At 41.7% G+C, this 20,161-nt stretch overlaps 1 protein-coding gene across 5 annotated transcripts in view; it reads left to right on the top strand.

The window, feature by feature from the left end:
• pclob (piccolo presynaptic cytomatrix protein b) overlaps window positions 1–20,161 on the top strand; it is a 121,814-nt gene that overhangs the window by 54,814 nt on the left and 46,839 nt on the right. For 2 of the 5 annotated variants that reach the window (XM_057837236.1, XM_057837233.1), the window contains exons 12-19: window positions 2,893–3,585; window positions 3,693–9,933; window positions 10,262–11,826; window positions 11,913–12,178; window positions 12,526–13,360; window positions 13,457–14,501; window positions 15,221–15,289; window positions 18,486–18,512. In XM_057837236.1, coding sequence (XP_057693219.1) covers window positions 2,893–3,585; window positions 3,693–9,933; window positions 10,262–11,826; window positions 11,913–12,178; window positions 12,526–13,360; window positions 13,457–14,501; window positions 15,221–15,289; window positions 18,486–18,512 — 10,741 coding nt within the window. The remainder of the gene's footprint in view (window positions 1–2,892; window positions 3,586–3,692; window positions 9,934–10,261; window positions 11,827–11,912; window positions 12,179–12,525; window positions 13,361–13,456; window positions 14,502–15,220; window positions 15,290–18,485; window positions 18,513–20,161) is intronic. The other 3 variants (XM_057837237.1, XM_057837234.1, XM_057837238.1) reach the window with 3 other exon arrangements.

Below are 20,161 nucleotides of genomic sequence, written 5' to 3'. Positions count from 1 at the left end.
GTGTCAATGACGAGTTTTACATTAATAAGACATCAAGCCATTGAGTGCGTTTTGTCCCTCAACTGATGCCGTAGCTCGGTTTTTTTGTTTTTTTTTAAAGACCCGGTCTATTGTGATTCACGTTCATTTGAGTGTTGTCTTCACAAGACTCCTGAAAAAGGCTCCCAGCATCCTAGTTTGTGTATTGTGACTAAATATTTCCATCCAGTGTATTTGTTGAGCTAGAGGAGTTGCTAAATTGTTTAAATATAATTTGACCAAAGTCTGAGCACGTTTTATGAGTATTTTGCGCATCTATTTTGATTGTGAATGCCAGTTCTCTTTGCATTTTTATGTTAACTGTGTGAAAATAGGGCCTCAGTAATACAGATTGAAGCACTTTTCTTCTTGGTGACATTTTTTGAGAGATATGAGATATGATTTACCATTTACACCTTAGCAATGTACCCTTTAAAGAGACTTATAAGAAAAGCATTTTGAGTCGCTACTCATGCCAGCTGTGATAACACATAATCACTTTTACCGCACACATAGCCACAACAAAATGTTCCCACAGCAAATAGATGCTAGAATGTCAGGGACATGACAAAGCCATAACTTTGTACGCCGTGAAATTCAGACCACTAATCTTGTGCAAGAGACTGCTGTGTCAACAACCGCAATCGAGCTGCTTGACTGGACGCTGAGTTATTGTAAACCCAGATTGTTGATAGTGTCATTGTACAGTTTGTGGCCATATGATGTATGTAACTGTACCCTGTCTGATTGTGCATCTTTAGCTGTATAGGGGGGACGGGAAACTGATAAGCATATGCTTCCTCCCGTCTGCCTTTGTCTTCTTCTTTGGTTCCTTCCTTCGGGCAAATCATATCACATTTGTAATTGTCAATGATTGTCAATGATACCGATGATGATGACAATAAATATTTCATTCATTTCATTCATGACTATTAGTTTTGTAGTATTTTCACTGCATCATACTTATGTGTGTTGTGAAAGAGTTGCCAAAGCCTATGCCAATAAATGGCGCGATCCGAGCTACGAATCTGAATGCCTGTGTCCACTCTCCTTTCTCTCCCCCACTGTGGATTAAAGAAAGTAAAGCATCAATCAAGGGAAAAAATGCACTGATTGGCTTGATCCCAAATTACTGTAAAACTCACCATTGACACCTTGTGGCGTATTTAAATCAGTACCTTACATAATTAAAGTGACAATTCTGGCAGCGTGGCCCCGTGACGTCACCGCCCTGCGACGTCAACAGCAATGGCGACCTACTAGTTAAAATAATTTTACAAATTGTGTAAAAACGAAAACATCAAGAGGCGTTTCAACATCAAATTATAATAACTTGTACTAATATTGATCTTTAAGAACTACAAGTTTTTCTATTATTGGATTAAAGAAACTACAGCGTCAGTCAAGGGGAAAAAATGCACTAATTGGCTTGATCCCTAATTACTGTAAAACTCGCCATTGACACCTTGTGGCGTATTTAAATCACTACCTTACATAATTAAAGAGTGACAATTCTGGCAGAGTGGCCCTGTGACGTCACCGCCCTGCGACATCAACAACAATGGCGACCTACTAATTAAAATAATTTTACAAATTGTATAAAAACGAAAACATCAAGAGGGGTTTCAATTAGGGCTGTCAAAATTATCGCGTTAACGGGTGGTAATTATTTTTTGAAATTAATCACGTTAAAATATTTGACGCAATTAACGCACATGCCCCGCTCAGATAAAAATTACAGTACATTTTAATGTTCGCTTGTTACTTATTTTATGGTGTTTGGTGCCCTCTGCTGGCGCTTGGGTCCAATTGATTTTATGTGTTACACCATGAGTGAGCATGGTGTAATTATTGACATCAACAATTGCGAGCTTCTAGTTTATTTTTTCATTGAAAATTTTACAAATTTTGATAAAACGTAAACATTAAGAGGGGTTTTAATATACAGTTTCTATAACTTGTACTAACATTTATCTTCTAAGAACGACAAGTCTTTCTATCCATGGATCGCTTTAAGAGAATGTTAATAATGTTAATGCCATCTTGTTGATTTATTGTTATAATAAACAAATACAGTACTTATGTACCGTATTTTGAATGTAAATATCCGTCTTGTGTCTTATCATTCCATTCCAACAATAATTTACAGAAAAATATGGCATATTTTATCGATGGTTTGAATGGCGATTAATTACGATTAATTAATTTTTAAGCTGTAATTAACTCGATTAAAAATTTTAATCGTTTGACAGCCCTAGTTTCAATATCAAATTATAATAACTTGTACTAATATTTATCTTTAAGAACTTCAAGTCTTTCTATTATTGGATTAAAGAAACTACAGCGTCAGTCAAGGGTAAAATGCACTAATTGGCTTGATCCCTAATTACTGTAAAACTCGCCATTGACACCTTGTGGCGTATTTAAATCACTACCTTACATAATTAAAGAGAGACAATTCTGGCAGCGTGGCCCTGTGACGTCACCGCCCTGCGACGTCAACAACAATGGCGACCTACTAGTTAATTTAGTTAATTTTAAAATTTGTATAAAAACGAAAACATCAAGAGGGGTTTCAATTAGGGCTGTCAAAATTATCGCGTTAACAGGCGGTAATTAATTTTTGTAATTAATCATGTTAAAATATTTGACACAATATCAAATTATAATAACTTGTACTAAAATTTATCTTTAAGAACTACAAGTCTTTCTATTCGTGGATCCCTTTAACACTCATCTCTAAAAATCAGATTTGAATTAAGTTGGGACCAATTTAGAGTTGTGTGTCAGCTGCATTGGTGTGATAGGTGAAATATAAAAGCATTTTCATGGCTGCATTTGAGTGCGTGTGAATTTGTTTATGCTTGATTACAGAAGGAATGGCTGTGTCTCAACTGCCACACTCAAAAAGCTTTGTTGGGACAACTGGGCGACTCAGGGAAAATGCCTCATCCTTCACCCATACTGGCACCACAAGAGAGTCGAGCCATACCTGCAACCACAAAGGCAGAGCCCCAGCCAGCTCAAGCAAAGCCCAAGCCCGAGGAGGTTGTCGTAAAACCGCAGAGCACGCCAACCCCCACCAAGCCGGTAACAACAGCTCCGACGACAGAGGCTGAAACGCCAAAGGTGCCGTCTTTGACAAACGTTGAACTAGAATCTGCAGCACCACCAAAGGCAACAGTTCAAGAGGAAAATTTAGTTGAGCCAGATAAACCGAAGACTGTCTCAGAACCGATTTTGCCAAGTGCAGATGTTCCAGAAAACGTAACGGTTGACAGAAAAGAATTAGAGAACGCAGAAGCAACGACAAAACCAGACCTCACAGATTCAACTATTGGGGTTTGTATAAATGAAACAAAGCCGACCTCGCCAGAGAAGATCGTTGACAAAGCAATGAATGTTCATGACCAAAACAAACAGAGTGAGGCTCCTGAATCTGTGCAGAAAGTTCAAGTTCAGGAGCAGTCTCAAGAACAATCAGACTCTCCACAGTTGATTCGAACCGACAGTCATAAAGTCGTTGATAAGTCAGAAACCGAACATACTAAGGATATAATCGTGAAAGTAAGTACACATTGTTTTTCTAATAATAACATAAAAATTAGTGACGGTTCATGTCTTCCTTTTGCCTGATGTTTCTTAAACAATTATTTCATGTTCTTGTTTTTTAGGCGGGAGACGAAACAGCAGTAGAGCCTTTAAAATTGGAAAAATCTCCAGAAGAATATGACAATCGAGTTGGGCCCGAGCTTGCTCTCAAGGCAATGTCTAAAGATGAAGAAGTCGTTGAGCCTCAGATTTTACCTGTATCAGAGGAACTAAATATAGAGCAGGTGCCGTGCAGCGTGACTAAAAATGACGCAGAAGATCATAGCTTGCCAGTAAAAGAGGTTGTCGAAGGCGAGAAAAAACGGCTTAGTTTCCACGCAATGGAAGAAAGTAGCGGTAGTGACATCACGCCCTCACCTTCCCCTGTGGTTCAGAGGAGGAGGCTAAAAGTGACCGATGTGTCATCTACCAGTGAGGAGAACAAAACGGAAAGTGCTGACTCATCAGTAGAAGATGAAGACTTCATCCGCAGTCAGATCATGGGCATGGGTGATGAAAAGGAAATGTCTCTCTTGGAGGATGAAAAAGAAACAAAATTGGACAATGAGGAAGCAATAAAAAAGGCGGAGCTTGATAACGCCTCCACAAAATCCAATTTACTCTCTAACAAGGGCAGCACAGATAATGAAGGAACGCTAGTATGGACGAAATCCCCTCTAACAACAGGCGAGACAACCATACATGAAACTGTTCCCAGCACGACGTTAAAGAAAGCTATTCCAGTTATCAAACATAGACAAAGCACTGATGAAGAGGTAGAGAGCATCACTGAGTCCTTGTCAAAAGGCTCATCTAGCATGCATGTTTCTAGCTTAACTCCAGCTTCGTCACCTACGTCAGCATCATCCCTGGAGGAGGACAGTGATAGCAGTCCGAGTCACAAAAGAAGTAGTGGGGACAAACAGTATCGCAAGGGTAAACACCGACATGCAACCCAGCCTCTCCCCACCATCGAAGACTCCTCTGAGGAAGAGAAATCTCGCAAAGAAAAGAACCAAGTCAACCTCCATGGCCGCTTGTCTCCAAATAAAAGTTCTTCACCTGCAGACGATCTTAAACAAGTCACAGTAATAGAGGAAACCAGTAAAACATCTGGCTCTGAGTACTGGGCCAGCATTGAATCAGAGCCAGAAGTAAAACAAGCAGTGCAGAGAGGAGGCAAACCTTCTCCAACGGTGATACCATACACTCCATCTGAGTCATTTGAAGAGAAGGAAGGTGTTTCAAAATCATTAAAGAGTGCCGACCAAGCGTATGAGGACATTCTTGAGAAGGCCAAAGCTATCCCAGGTGATAGTCCTCCTGGTGTTGAGCCTCTTTATGGTGGAATGTCAATTGAGGACTATCTCTATGAATCCTTGGTTGAGGAGCCCGAGATAATGATGGCTGAACCTAAATGGGAAACAAGCCCTGAACCTTTGAAGAAACTCAGGTCTCCGGAGGAAGTTTACGAAGAGATGATGGAAAAAAAGAGGGAGTTGATGATGATAGAACAAGAGTTTAAACAGGCCCAGACAGCCTTGGAATCTTCATCTGTGTCTCCTCCAGATCCTGAGACCTGTGTAGTAATCATGCCCACAGAAGCCACATTACAAACTGGAGAAAGCATGACTCCTCCTTCTGATGAAACATCGGTCAAGAAGAAGAAACGACCAGCCCCACCTCGCCCCACTGAACCCCCCAAAAGAACTGAGGTGGCTGTTGCTCCAAGCACAACATCTGGTTCAATAGGTTTTGTTCGGCCCATGGTACCTTTAGATCCTGCAATTAGAAAGGCACTCTTTCCCATACCTGACCTCAAAATTACACAGTGTTCATCAGGAGAGGAAGAGGATGACAGTCTAGCCGATGAGTATGGTGTTGGTATTTCATCTGACATTACCCCAAGTGATGATTCCGAACCTAAAGACGATCAATCCATAAGCCCACCCTTGTCTGAGCCAATTGAAATTGAGCCAATCTCTGTGGTCTGTGAAATCCCAGAAGCAAAACCCATTCCAACTCCAATATCAGCTCCAGAACTGACAACGACACCTTCCCCTATATCACCACAGTCACCACCAACATCACCGGCCACGCCCGATTCCAGTCTGGAATCTAATACCACATCTTCATCCTCCTACCAGGCTCAAACACCTCAATCTTCAGACTCGACTCCTCTCTCTACACCAACAACTTCTTTATTAACTCAAACCCCACGAGAGGGTGCACCCCTGATATGTGTTAAAGGTGATGTACCGTCAAAAGAAAGCTCTGAAGTCATAGTTGCAATTCCAGATGTGGTGTCTGATCCGTCTAAAGCTGAAACGGCTGAACCGATCCAAGCTAGTTCTTATGTCCGAGAATCTTCAATCTCCACTACAGGAGAGAGACCTCCGCCAGTTGTAGTTGAAATGCCAGATTTGGTTTCATCCCCTTCGCAAATGCCCATTGAAGCTGCATCGATGCAAGAAGTGTTAGCAAAGAACACAGAACTTGTTGCTGTCGCATCCAAGCCAAGAGCCCCATTTACCCAGTCTCCACCTACAACCATTATACAAGGATCTGTTCCAACTTCACCTCATGTACCCAAGACCTCTGCTGTTGCTGCTGTATCATCCCATGAGCCAGTAATAGTCCAGATGCCTGACCTCGTTTCGACTACATCTCAATTTTCAACACAAATATCTTCTGCAGTCTCAACAATCACAGCTCAGGCACAACCAAATGTTGTACACTCAGTACAACCAGCTGCAGCATCAATGATCCCAGTGTCTGCTCCATCAACTACTGCTGTAGTTAAAAAGAAAGTCCCACCTCCCCCTCCCCCGCGATCGACATCAGTTTCACTACCTGACCAAGGCGGGGCAAGGTTACCTACAAGGGGTGTTCAACACGTCTCCACAACTGGAGTCACAGTTTCATCCCAACCAATGCAGTCTGTAGTCGTGGATATACAGCCACGAATGGAGGATATGAGACCAGATGATGCCGCTGTAGCTCAAATAGTGACCCCAACACGAGCAGGGCATGTGGTTATCATTGTGCCAAGTGTTGAAAACAAGTCTCGGATTTGCCAAACTCCTCAAGACAGTGCAAAAACATCTACTGCATCTCAGGCACGAACCACAGAATCAATATTATCATCCACTAAAGTGTCGACAGGACCAATTCCACCACTCCCACCTAAACCTGTTGTGAGAACTAATGTGGAACCGGTAGAAATACCTGTAGCAGATACACATCCACCCCCTCCCTCCACTTTACCAAAACCTACTATTTATCCAAAGCCACCAGTTTCTACTCCAGCTACGGTACAACAGGTTTCACTTGCATCTGGCACCAGTCTTTCCTCAAAGGCTCCCCCACCAATACCACCTAAGCCTGTAATAATTCCAGCTGGGCTAGTATTCAGCCACAAACCTGGAGAAAGTGTCAAACCACCCCTTGTTGTTACATCAAAAGCTGCAACACTGCCAAGGACCAAACCACCTCCGAATGCCCTGTCACTTAGCCTGACTCGTCCCGTGGAGAGTAAGTCAGGGGCAACGTCTCCCAAATCACCGCTATCTCCAAGACATTCCAAATGCTTGAAAACATACGTAGTGATAACGCTGCCATCGGAGCCTGGCTCACCCACTGAAGTGATAACAGTCCAGGCACCAATGAGACGGGGATCTATTCCAGCTACCAAAGGTCCAGGGGTTCGAACGACACCTTCAGAACAGAAAACACCCAGCGAAACATTTTCAACTCAGGACATGGTTAGGAGAACCTCTGTCCCAACTGTGAAGCATTTGCCCCCAATAGCTACAGTATCAGCTATTCCATTAGAACAAGTTGAACCCAATAATACTGTCGTCTGTGACACACCAATTCAGGCTCATAGTGTTCCAGACCCAATAAAGAAGCCATATACACCGGTGCAGCAACAACAAGCAGTCTATCACCCATTGCCGCCCAAAACAATGCTTCAAAGTACCATTGGGACTCCAGCAATAAGCGCTCAAAAGGAGGCCGGCGCAACACCACATTCCGATTCATCTGTCAGTCAACAACCAAAATTATTCTCAGAAGGTGCAACCCTTCCACAAGAGAGTTCAGTTGACGCTCAAGTTCCGGTGGCCCAAATACAAACGATGCCGACCCAACAGCCTCTGACACAACATGTCTCTATTATGTTAGAGCCCAGATTAAGTGGTGATGTACTCATTCCTCAAGAAAACACAGTTACCGTATACTCTAATACTCAACAGCATAAAATTGAGGTAGAAAAAACTCAATTGCAACCAGAAATTCCTGGTGGAAGTGTTATCATAGAGAAGGTGGAAAAATCACCTATAGCAATGAGCCAACAACTACATACAGCAACTGAGCAAATACCCTATTCTTCAGCTGGTTGGATGACCCCACAAGCAGCAATAGAACCACAAAAGGATTATGTTGTTACGATTCCAGATGTACCAACATTACCTCAGGTGCATAAAAACATTGCACAAGCTCCCACATTACCAAAATCAGTTATAATGGAGTTACAACATGTAACCCCACATCCAGAGGAGCCTTCTGTTACCTATTCTCCTCAAGTCTACAGAACTCTTCCATCAACAGTCATGCCATGTCCAACACCTCCACTTGAGGTCATTGCATTACAGCCAGACACTACACATACAATGGATGCTGCAATGACACAAGCACCAATCTCAACTGGAATTCAACCTCAGACAGTTGTTTTAATGCCCCATGAAGTTATACTTGAGCAAACTTCAAATAAAAGTAAGCCAATAGAAAATCACCCATACAGCACAAGCGAAATATTTACATTTCCTACAGATTATGAAATGCCGCCCCAAGTTCCCAACACTGATGCCTTTGCCGCTACAAGAAGACAATCTTTAACCATACAGCAGCCTTTGGTAATAAACATGCCTGCAGAAAAAGATGTTCCTTCTGCTGTGCATGACACCTACAGAACAAGCCCATTTCCTTCTGTTGAAGAACCGCAGCTATTTAAATATTCATCTGAATATGATCGCCCACTGGAGATTATAACTACTGAGGCGTTCACAAGAAGAACATCAAGACCTACTATACACGACGTTCCACCTGGTGGAGCCATTGCTCCAATCACCATCACTAAAATTCAGCAAGAGTCCATTGAAAGCCAAGAAATTCGAGGTCCCGAAAAGGTTGTCTCCAGTATGAGTCGCAAGTACTCTTCTTCGGTTTCCACTACGGGCCAGCCTGCTGAAATCCTGCCAAGTTTAGTCACCCAAGTTGTAACCACAGAGGTCCAGAGAACCACCGTGTCTGTAGTGCATGAAAGACTTCCTCCACCAAGCGCAGAAACCAACATAATACCAGATGAAAGCAAATATCAAATTCAACCGAAACAAAACGGTAAAATGATTTATCATGGAGATGTTATGGATTTACGGACTGTAAAGGTTGGTGCGAAGATGACTGAACAAGGTATGGATTTGACTCCACCTGAGTTATATCGACATTCATCCAATGACTCTGTGCGTCAAATAACAGCAGTGCAGCCTGAAATTGTAAATCTCAGTGCCGAAGTTGTCCCTGCAACTACATTGGCTTTAGTAACTGACAGCATCACAATTGTCACATGCACTGCCACCATTGCTTCATACGGCAACCCTCCAGCAGAGAAACCGCTTGACTTACAAGGGCCTGTAACATCCTTACCCCTGCCTCTCACTACATATAAACCATGTGAGCCACTGGCACAAATTGTATACAGACCTGTGAGTGCCCAGCCTGTAGTTACATCCACAGCTCAAGAACTACCAATGAATCTGTCCTATGGAGCAATCGTCAGTGGGCACAAACAATCAAAAACTCCCACTTCAACAGATATCAACAATGTTCTAGCTTTAGAGGCGATGGGTGCTATGGATCTGTCCAACTACAAACCAGTGAGGTCAATGGTAGCCTTATCTGGAACAAGCCCTGAAGTAGTTACGACTGTTATTGAGGATGATGGGGCACCAGTTGACCTCACAGCTGGTAGAAGAAGTGTATGTTGTGATGTTATATACAAATTACCATTTACTGGAAGCTGTAGAACACAACCCCCTGTCACAACTCAGCCTGACAACCGTCTGGCTCACAGAGATGACAACCATCAGTATGAAGGTACTGGACAGCGTATCATCCATGGTGTGAATGGCGACAAAGCTTTGATATCTGATACCAGCCTCAGAGAGGTAGGCCTCTTTCCCTATGATCCCAACAAAGACTATCACTACCTCAATGGATCAACAGACAGCGCTATTGACCTCACTGCCAGCCAACTTTCTACTGGTAAGTACAGTGACATTAGTGTTGCATGTTAATTAGGTTAATGTAATACTGGTCACTGTTGTTTTTTTGTTTTGTTTTGTTTTGTTTGCATTGTGTTTCTCTTCTTTTAATTGGTTTGTTAATGTGTGATTTCTCCCTTTTTTTCTTCAAACAGATGCATGTGTTTGCCTGCGTGTGCTCCCGCAATATTTTGGCTTCGCATCTTGCTAGCCAAAATGACTTCAAATATGCATGTGCATGGGAACCTTTTAGATACATATATAAGAGTGTTTGTAAAAGTGTGTGTATTTGAAATAGTAAAAAAAACTATCCGCTTGACTTGTGGCAGGTAAAGCACTAGACTACACTAGCAAAGCCACTGCAACCTTGGCCAGGATGACGCCTTCTCCGTCTTCTCAGGATGCACTCACGGCTTACAGTGTCAGTAATGCTCTTAGAACTTCAGATGGAATGGTTTACTCTTCCGTCTCTGTCCCAGTTCCATCAACATACGCAGTCACCACCCAACCTGGCTCTATCTTTAGCACAAGCTTGGTGCCCACATCAACAATCCAGAATCAGTCTGTGCCCCAACAATTCGGCTACATCCCTGCCACAGACCAAGTCCAAATTATACCTTATGACACCGGGCTTTCGAAAGAACTTTTCCCCACAGCATTGGCTGACATTATAACAGGCTATCCAGAAATGTACTCAGATACTACACTAGAAGCACTCGCTGCTTCTCTCGATGTGTTAGCCTCTTCTCCAATATTTCCTGGGTTAGACAACACAAAAATGGCCCAGTACCAGATGGAAAGGGAGTTTCTGGAGTTAGAAAAGCTTAAGCAGTTATGTCTTGCTGAGGAGTTAGAGTGGGAGAGACAAGAGATCCAGCGCTATCGGGAACAGGAACAGCTCATGGTGCAACAAGAACTTGAGGAACTCCAGGCTCTGAAACAACAGCTTCTTATGCAACAAGAAGAAGAGCACCATGCTCACATGATGGCTCAGCAGCAGACATATGCCCAACAGAAAGAGCAATTGCAGCAAATCCAGCAACTCCAGCTTCAACTTCAGCGTCAGTTAGAGGAACACTATGGTAGCACAGGTACCACGACAAACCTCCTTGAAGCCAAATATGCAGGGGTAGGAGACAGTGGGCAATACTGGCCCGTCAAAGATGAATCTACAGGTCCAGCAATTGGAACACAGTTAGAAGAAACTCAGGACCAGAATAGCATACCAAAACGCCTTCAAGATGATCAAGAAACAGGCAAAAAGATCATTGACAGTGGGGTGCAGACTGACGATGAAGACTCAACCGAAAAGCAGCATGTTGGAAGAAGAAAGAAGAATAAGAGAAACATTGATAGCTCAGCTCAGAGTGATGATGAAGACCAAGACGATTGGGATACTCCTGCAAAGGCTCGACGACGCTCTAGAAAACATAGCAGTGAAGGAAAACATAACTCGAAGGTTTCCAGCATTGCTATCCAGACTGTTGCTGAGATATCTGTTCAGACTGACCACTCTGGATCTATCAAACGACCTAAAGTTCAGATGGACACCAAGGTGGAAATAATCAAACATATCTCAGCTCCTGAAAGCTCTCAGAGAGGGGGTAGTCTTAGCTGTCAGACAGATTCAGACAGAAGACACACACCTATTGAAGTGGGTTATAACACACACCTCACAACTGATGCCATGGGTAGATCAAGAGGTTTCTATACAACAGTTTCTCCTATATCACATGCGACATCACTTGGAGGACAGAAAATGTTGACTGCTGACGCAAGCAGATTTTCCTCATGCCCTCGTTTAAAGCCTGGTCAGAAGTCTTTATCTGATCCTAAATCTCTGAGTCCGGCCAAAGAAGACAGGATGGGAGTCTACTACGCAGACACATATTCAGTGAGTTGCAAAATCAATTAAAGTAATTTGATTTGTAGCGCTGTTTTAAAATTTTGGTCGAGTCATACTTTGTCTCTATGTTCTAGGGTCGAGGTTCACCCTCCGGTACAGGTAAGAAGGTAAAGCGTACACTGCCAGATCCACCTCCTGAGGATGATCCGCTGATGGGACGCTCAGGGTACAGCTCCAACTCTGCCCGGCGACGGCTGGCTCGCAGCACTACGATGGCCCGGGCCAAGATTCTGCAGGACATCGATAAAGAGCTTGATATGGTGGAGAGGGAATCTTCAAAACTACGCAAGAAACAGGCTGAACTGGATGAAGAAGAAAAGGAAATTGATGCCAAGCTACGGTAAGATGCTGCAGATTCACGAGCAAACATTTGCTTTTCACGGATTGTACTATATATTCCATCAAACGATTACAGCTCTCACCCATAATTTTGACTAATGGCATTGCTCTCATCCCTCTACTGCAATCATCCTCCCTAATCCATCTGCATGATGCCCTCACTTATCATGCTAGCTTATGGGCTAAAAGGCTGCCTTGACATCACTCAGTGAGGCCGCTGCAATTTTATACATACTAAGAGGTATTATTGTGTGAGAACCCATGACACTTGTGACTTTGCCTAAAATGTTCAAATAAAATCCTTCAATAAACCTTAAGTTGAAAAATTCTCATACCCTTTCATTGCAGGTACCTGGAGATGGGTATCAATCGGCGAAAGGAGGTCCTGCTTAAAGAGCGAGAAAAGCGGGAGAGGGCCTATCTCCAGGGGGTGGCTGAAGAAAGAGATTATATGTCAGACAGCGAGGTTAGCAACATTAGAGATGATCGGAACGACGGACTGGAGAGGCCGCGAACGGCGCCTCAGTCGGAGTTTGATCAGTTCATACCCCCGCAGACTGAAGCGGATTCCCAATACAACACACTTACAAGCCCCTACTCTCATTACGGCCAGTATGTTCCCCAGACTCAAACGACAAGCCATTATACCCAACATAATCTGTATGAGCCACAGTCCGTTTACCACCAACAGGTGTCTCCTTACCAGCATGTCCCGACCCTCTCCCTCTCCCACAGTCAGGATCAGACAAGCAGCTATCAACACGCTCTGCTTCTACCACAAGGAAAGCAGCGGCAAACTGACCTCTCTGATTTAGAGCCAAAGATCGCAACTAATTACGAGGTCATACGTAACCAACCACTCATCATTGTACCAACCTCTTCAGAAAGTGGTTTTGGGGTGGCTCACCTTGGAGGCAAGTATGGCAGCTTGGACTTAAGGCTAGGGTTAGAGGAGCGGAGCATGGCCTCTAGTCCCATGTCGAGCATCTCTGCGGATTCCTTCTACGCTGATATCGACCACCACAGTGCCAGGAACTATGTACTGATCGAGGACATAGGGGAACTCACAAAGGCCTCAACTGGATTGGGTACTACTGGCTTGGGTTCTGGATTTAACCTGCCTGATAAAGAGTTATCCAAGGCAGACAGACTACTTAGGGCAGCACAAGTCAGACGCGCAGAGGTACAACCCCATTATTTTCCTTCGTAATTACCTTTGTCATCCTTTTATTCATTTCCTTTTCCTTTGTACTTATGTTTCCCCTTGTTTCCCCTTTAGGTAGCAGATTTTTTAGGTCAGTCCCAACTCCAAGTTTATGGTAAAGGAGAAGAAGACACTATGGAGGAGCCTTATGAATTAAAGCTACTGAAGCAACAGATCAAGCAAGAGTTCCGGCGAGGAACTGAGGGACTAGAACATTTATCAGGCTTAGGCCTTCCCCAGTATCTGCACAGCGATAGCAGCTTTCGCCACTTCCCAAAAGGTGAAAAATACAGCATTGGAAGGCTCACTCTTGAGAAGCAGGCTGCAAAGCAACTCCCAGCTGCTGTGCTATACCAGAAACAGATGAAGAACAAAAAGGCCTCGCTAGACCCAAAGGCCATCACTAAATTTTCCCCTATTCAGGAGAGTCGGGATTTGGAGCCGGACTTTGGCAGCTACATGGGATCTGGAGCGTCCTCTGTTACCAACCTAGCTGCCAGAGCAAGGCTACTTCAGGATGAGATTACCTTTGGACTGAGAAAGAATTTATCAGAGCAGCAAAAGTACTTAGGCTCCTCACTTGGAGCCAACCTAGCTGGTTCTCTGGGGCAGTCTCTGGGACTCGGGTCAAATATTAGGGCCTCTGCCCAGGATGATGGAACTTACCCAAGCGGCAGTCGTTCTAGGCCATCATCTCGCCCTTCTTCCCGACCCTCCTCAGTCTACGGGTTGGATCTATCAGTCAAACGGGATCTTTCCAGCTCCTCGCTACGACTCAAAACCGAGGGGGAGGTATTGGATGCAGCATTCGCTCCCGGCGTGACTAGAACAAAACCCACCAGTTTGCCGATCAGCCAAAGCCGGGGTCGTATCCCCATCGTGGCTCAGAACTCTGAGGAGGAAAGCCCCCTGAGCCCGGTGGGTCAGCCGATGGGCATGGCTCGAGCTTCGGCGGGGCCCCTCCCTCCGATTTCCGCCGACTCCAGGGACCAGTTTGGCTCCAGCCATTCCCTGCCAGAGGTCCAGCAACACATGAGGGAAGAATCTCGAACTCGCGGCTACGACCGGGATATCGCATTCATCATGGACGACTTACAAGGTGCCATGTCGGACAGTGAAGGTAAATGGAACCAGAGACCTTTGCAAGAACTCGACTGTGTGGACTTGCCTGTATTGCATGCTACTGTCAAGTGATCTTAAGTGTTCAATCATCAGTACTTCCAAAAAAGCATTGCTTGTTACTTGTTACTGTATATATTCCTCTGTTCTGTTCAATATCATTCAATTGGATGTGTTGCATGCTTTTCTCCTTTTTAATGCTTCCTATTACAATGCCTAAGTTTGGGTTCATGTATGGCACAATTTCGACATTTGTTGTGTGATATCATAAGCATGCATTGGCGTTTTGGTCATCTTCGTTTAGTAGATTTTTAGGCATTATGTTATGTTTGTAACTCAATAAAGCTTAAGCAGTAATTTATACCACCGCCATATCATCATGCCATTCCTATCAGGTTAAATCTTTTTAAAATCCGCATTTGATTTTGCACCCTTGCATGTTATATTTTTTATACATGAACATATGTGTTTTCCGTTTTCATCCCAATAAAGTCAATGTCTTCCGTATATTCAGTTTTCCTCATTGCCATTTTAGACTGAAATCCACATCTGTAGCTGCAAATCTGACATCTACATAACAAATGTTTCTTGCTGATGAACCTAACGACTATTCCACTCACGTCGCATTCAGCTTCCGAATTTTTTTGGGAGGCTCTTGGTGATAAGAAGATGATTTATGTGCTGACTCCACATATAAGTCTCAATCTGCCTTGATTACAGGACTCAGTGAGTCCATGCTGGTGTTGAACAGAGAGGAAGCCAGAATCTTTCATGAAAGTATCTCACACGGTAGAGTATCATAGCTAACCAACTTTCAAGGCCCACTTACACACTGGTTGATGGATGAGCTTTTACCCCTATAGTGTATTTTGTGTTTTTATCATAGTGCCTCTCCTTTAATTGTGTACAAACAGCGGCTAGTTGGTTGTAGTATTTCAAGCATGCGTCATACATTAACTCCCGCTTTGAATGCATGTGCCAACATAAACTCCCAGTACATAACAGCTCCTTTCAGCTTAGTTCATTGACGTTAAAGGCCGCTGCACGTATTTCCTGATACAAAAAAACGTATATATCAAGGGCGTAGGTTTGCATAGGGATAGTAGGGACATAACACTACCAACTTTTCAGGATGCTCAAATTGTCTCCACCAACTTTTAGCTAACCTTATTTGCATTATATAATGAGTTCAGTTCCCATATGTTGCAGAATGGACCCTACCATTATTAAGTGATTTATTTTCATTATGTTCAGACTTACATTTATTCCTTTTAACTTGCTGAAAGTGCTGGTCCATTTTTCCCCTTAAAGGCACGTTTGATTGGCTGATGACTAGGGTTGGGCATCGTTTGAATTTGAACGTTTCCGATTGCACGTTTTGATCCCGGTTCAAAACGATTCCGATTCTTTTAGTAGGCAGGGTAAAAAAAAAATGCGTAGTTTGTATTAATTTCTTAACTTCTCGATTATTTTTAAAAATTATATGAACTTTCAATTGACTGCTATAAATTTCTCACATGGCTGTTTTTAACTTGTTTATAAATTTCAGTCTTTGAACATGAATATAATGAAGTTGCTTTCCACAGATGTGCACTTTAACAAAGGTGTTTATTTTTCAAAAGGTCACGGAGAAAACATTTACACATATTCTTTTGCCTATGTTTTAGAGTGTCTTATGCTGCAGACATTTAGTGTATTGCATCGTTTGTTTGAGGTGTTTTTTCTACAAGTTAGTTAATCAGGCGGTGAGCGTTCTGTCCCTTAATCTTAAATTGACTACTTTTTAAGTTTGATTTCTTTCTAAACTGATATATTGTTCATCCGTTCATAAGATGTCATTGTATTGTAACTCTGGACTCTACAGTTTTTCTTTGGTTTTGCTCTGTGCGCTTGGCTTGACTTACTGGAAGCAACAGGCAAAAAGAACCACTTTAGTTGGAAAAAAAAAAAAGAGGTGTACAGACACTATGTACCTCCTCTGCATTACACATCGTTGGGAACCATTTATAAAACAAAATCTGTAAGTTTGCACGTTTTAACAGAGGGTCTGATATATTTTCGGTGTGTTTATTGTGTTACTTTGTTGTCATTTATATGAAGCGAAGCAACAAGTTTTTGTGCTAAGCTAAATTAGCCACTTAATATGATTTGCTCATAACGGAGCTGTGGCTTCTTCATCGTGGTGTTCGGCAGCTATTTTTTCCCGATCGGTGGTCAAGGCATCAAATCTTGGAATCGGAGTGGAATAGTTCGAACGGTTCTGGAAGAGCCGGAGTGTTAGTCCCGGATCCCATCGGTGCTCGATGCCCAACCCTACTGATGACTTCACCACCCCACGCAGACACACACTCACACAGCCCCGACAGATTCATGTCGACAATATGACGCCTCATTTGACCCCTTTTAAGAGGAGGGCTATTAAGTTTTTTTGGTTTGTTTTTTTGGCCAGCAGCAGCCACTGTAAGTGATGTAAAAAAACGTCAATGTTGTGGTGGAGGGGGGGAAACACCACTAATTTTGCTACTAAAAATCCGACCTGCATCAGAGTTAGCATAACATTACAACCACGCCAGCTGAATAAATCATTCATGTAATCACCTTAAAGCCAAATTTTAAAAGCATACACCTGAAATATTATGACATTATTTATTTAAAAATTAGGGCTGTCAAAATTATCGCGTTAGCGTGAGGTAATTAATTTTTTTAAATTAATCACGTTAAAATATTTGACGTATTTAACACACATGCCCCTCTCAAACAGATTAAAATGACAGCACAGTGTAATGTCCACTTGTTACTTGTGTGTTTTGGTGTTTTTTCGCCCTCTGCTGGCACTTGGGTGCGACTGATTTTATGGGTTTCAGCACCACATGAGCATTGTGTAATTATTGACATCGACAATGGCGAGCTACTAGTTTATTTTTTGAATGAAAATTTTACACATTTTATTAAAACGATATATTAAAAGGGGTTTTAATATGAAATTTCTATAACTTGTACTAACATTTATCTTTTAAAAACTGCAAGTCTTTCTATCCATGGATCGCTTTAACAGAATGTTAATAATATTAATGCCATCTTGTTGATTTATTGTTATAATAAACAAATACTGTACTTAGGTACCGTATGTTGAATGTATGTATTCGTCGTGTGTCTTATCTTTCCATTCCAACAATAATTTACAGAAAAATATGGCATATTTTATCGATGGTCTGAATTGTGATAAATTACGATTAATGAATTTTTAAGCTGTAATTAACTCGATTAAAAATTTTAATCGTTTGACAGCCCTATTAAAAATATTTTTCTTTGCAGTCTATACAGACATTTTTTCCCAGATAATCATACATTAATCATTAATTAATCATTTTTTTGTTGAGTTTGGCTGGGTTGTCAACATAAGCACAGTTGTTTTACCTGAAGGAAGGCTCCATTTTAATTCATTTTTGCTATACCCTCAGATGTTTTTTTTTTCCAGTTATATTTATTTATTTAGACAGAGAATGTTGAGAGGTCTTAAACCATTTTTTTTACATTCCTTGATAGTTAAGAGATTATAAAAAAAAAGTTTGTATTTATTGTGTACGTTAATATAATTTAAGTTATGTGAAAATATTGCAATTTAAATTTGCTGATAAAATTCAGACATTTAATCTGGAAGTTTTCAAAATGTTTCTTAGTTTTTTAAAACAAAGGTTTGAATCGAACGGTGTCTCACCTGAACCAATACACATGAAAGTTTGTAGAAGTACAGATTTATTTCACATAGATCATTTAGCCTATCAATTAATTAGGTTCCTATTTGTGAGAAATTTAGCCCTGACCCCCGTTCACCCAATCTGCTTGGTCTTCCTTCTCCAGCAAAAAGTGTACGTGCAGGTTATGCTGTTATCGCGTCCCTACCAACGTTAAGACCAAACCTATGCCCTTGGTGTATATACATATATATTTGTTTTTTAAAGAATGATATAATTTTGTACCCCAGCTGGAGGCCCAAACTGGAATATGGAAGGTGAGACAGCATACCAGAACAGAATGTACGCCTCCATGTTGCATATCATTATTCTCCTGAATGATTCACTTTTCTGTAAATTGAACGTACTGACTGAACCCATTCTCAAATGACCCGCATCTCAGTGGCAGAACGCCCCATGCCATTTAGTGGAACTGTTAGTTGCAATTCATTTTTGGGAATGAACCATCGCAATAGCACATCCGCTGCACTGAATCAGTGAGTATGCATCATTAGGGAATGGCTGCACATCACAGTTGTTCTGTAAAAGCATATCAGTTCTTTTCTGATTGTCTATGTTTTGTTTTTTTCTCACATGGATGTACTGTAAGTTTGGATTGAAGTTGCAAAATCATTAATTTTATGATTTAGAGAAAAAAAAAAAGTCTTCAAGGTCAACATCGTCTCTGCGATAAGAATGTTTGCCTCAATTTCTGATAAACGCGCTTAATCCGAGACAGGGATAATAGGATAAGACGTTTATCTAACATTTATATAACTTCACAAATTCAGTAGCTACAGGCCAGAGAGCAACTCTGCAGAAATTTAAAACTTAGACAAAATATCAATCCAAGAGCAAAATTCTTGATTTTGAAAGATAACACTTGCTATCATTTGAAATTATCGCACACTAAGTATTTGAACACCCTGCGATTTTGTTCTCCAACTTAGAAGTGATGGGTGGGTTTGAAATTTTCATGGTAGGGGCTTGTCCACTGTGAGAGACAATCTAAGAAATAAAACCCAGAAACCACAGTGGATGATTTTTTTTTTTAAACAATATATTTGTATTATAGATTCAGGGCCAGAACGCAGTTCCGGTATAAGATTTAGGGCCTGAATGCTGTTCCGGTACACGGTGCTTTGATTCCGAAAATATGACGGCAGCTGTCAAAACGCTATGTAAAAAAAATAATAATAATAATACAAAGCTGCCACACATGGATTTCATCTCCAAGAAGAAAACAATTTATCAACATCAGATTTACATACACAAGTGTTAACAACAAGTATAATAAAGTGCTTGAGTAGCGTAATCCGTTTCCACCAATAATTATTATCTATCTTATTCCACGGACGGCATGGAGGTTTCCCCAGCTGCTGCAGTTATCTGAGTCTGACGATGATGAGTCACGTCAATGTGCGAATACATGCAGCAAAGCAAAACGCCTGAACTCATTTATCCGTTCAATTGGCTGCCATACAGACATGTGATCAGCAGAGATAGTTAGCTCTGATTGGTTCATATGTGATTGTTTTCTGGAACAGGTTGTTGATGCAACAAAAAAAGGACAGTGCAACATAAAATGGATCAAATCTTTAAGAGCAACGAAAGAGATGAGGAGGCTTATTTATCATATTTAGTTTTATTTGCTCTGATGGGGAAATTCAGAACATCTTAGCTGTCAATGTGCACTTTGGACTTAAATTTGTTCATTTATGCTAGGCTACTTATTCATTTCCTTATGATAAAAAAAAAAAGTCAATGTTTGCGCGATCTTCAAAATATATTCCATTTCACTCTGCATTTGTACTTATTTTTCTGAATGTATGTTACTTATATCTTTTATTGAAAAATCAACAAAAAGTAAATATTTACATTAACTTCAATTTTATCATACATCCTACCCTATCCATCCTGAAGTACC

Source organism: Corythoichthys intestinalis, chromosome 5 (assembly GCF_030265065.1).
Source record: "Corythoichthys intestinalis isolate RoL2023-P3 chromosome 5, ASM3026506v1, whole genome shotgun sequence".
Lineage (NCBI taxonomy): Eukaryota > Metazoa > Chordata > Actinopteri > Syngnathiformes > Syngnathidae > Corythoichthys > Corythoichthys intestinalis.
This window is presented reverse-complemented; position numbering and strand designations above follow the sequence as displayed.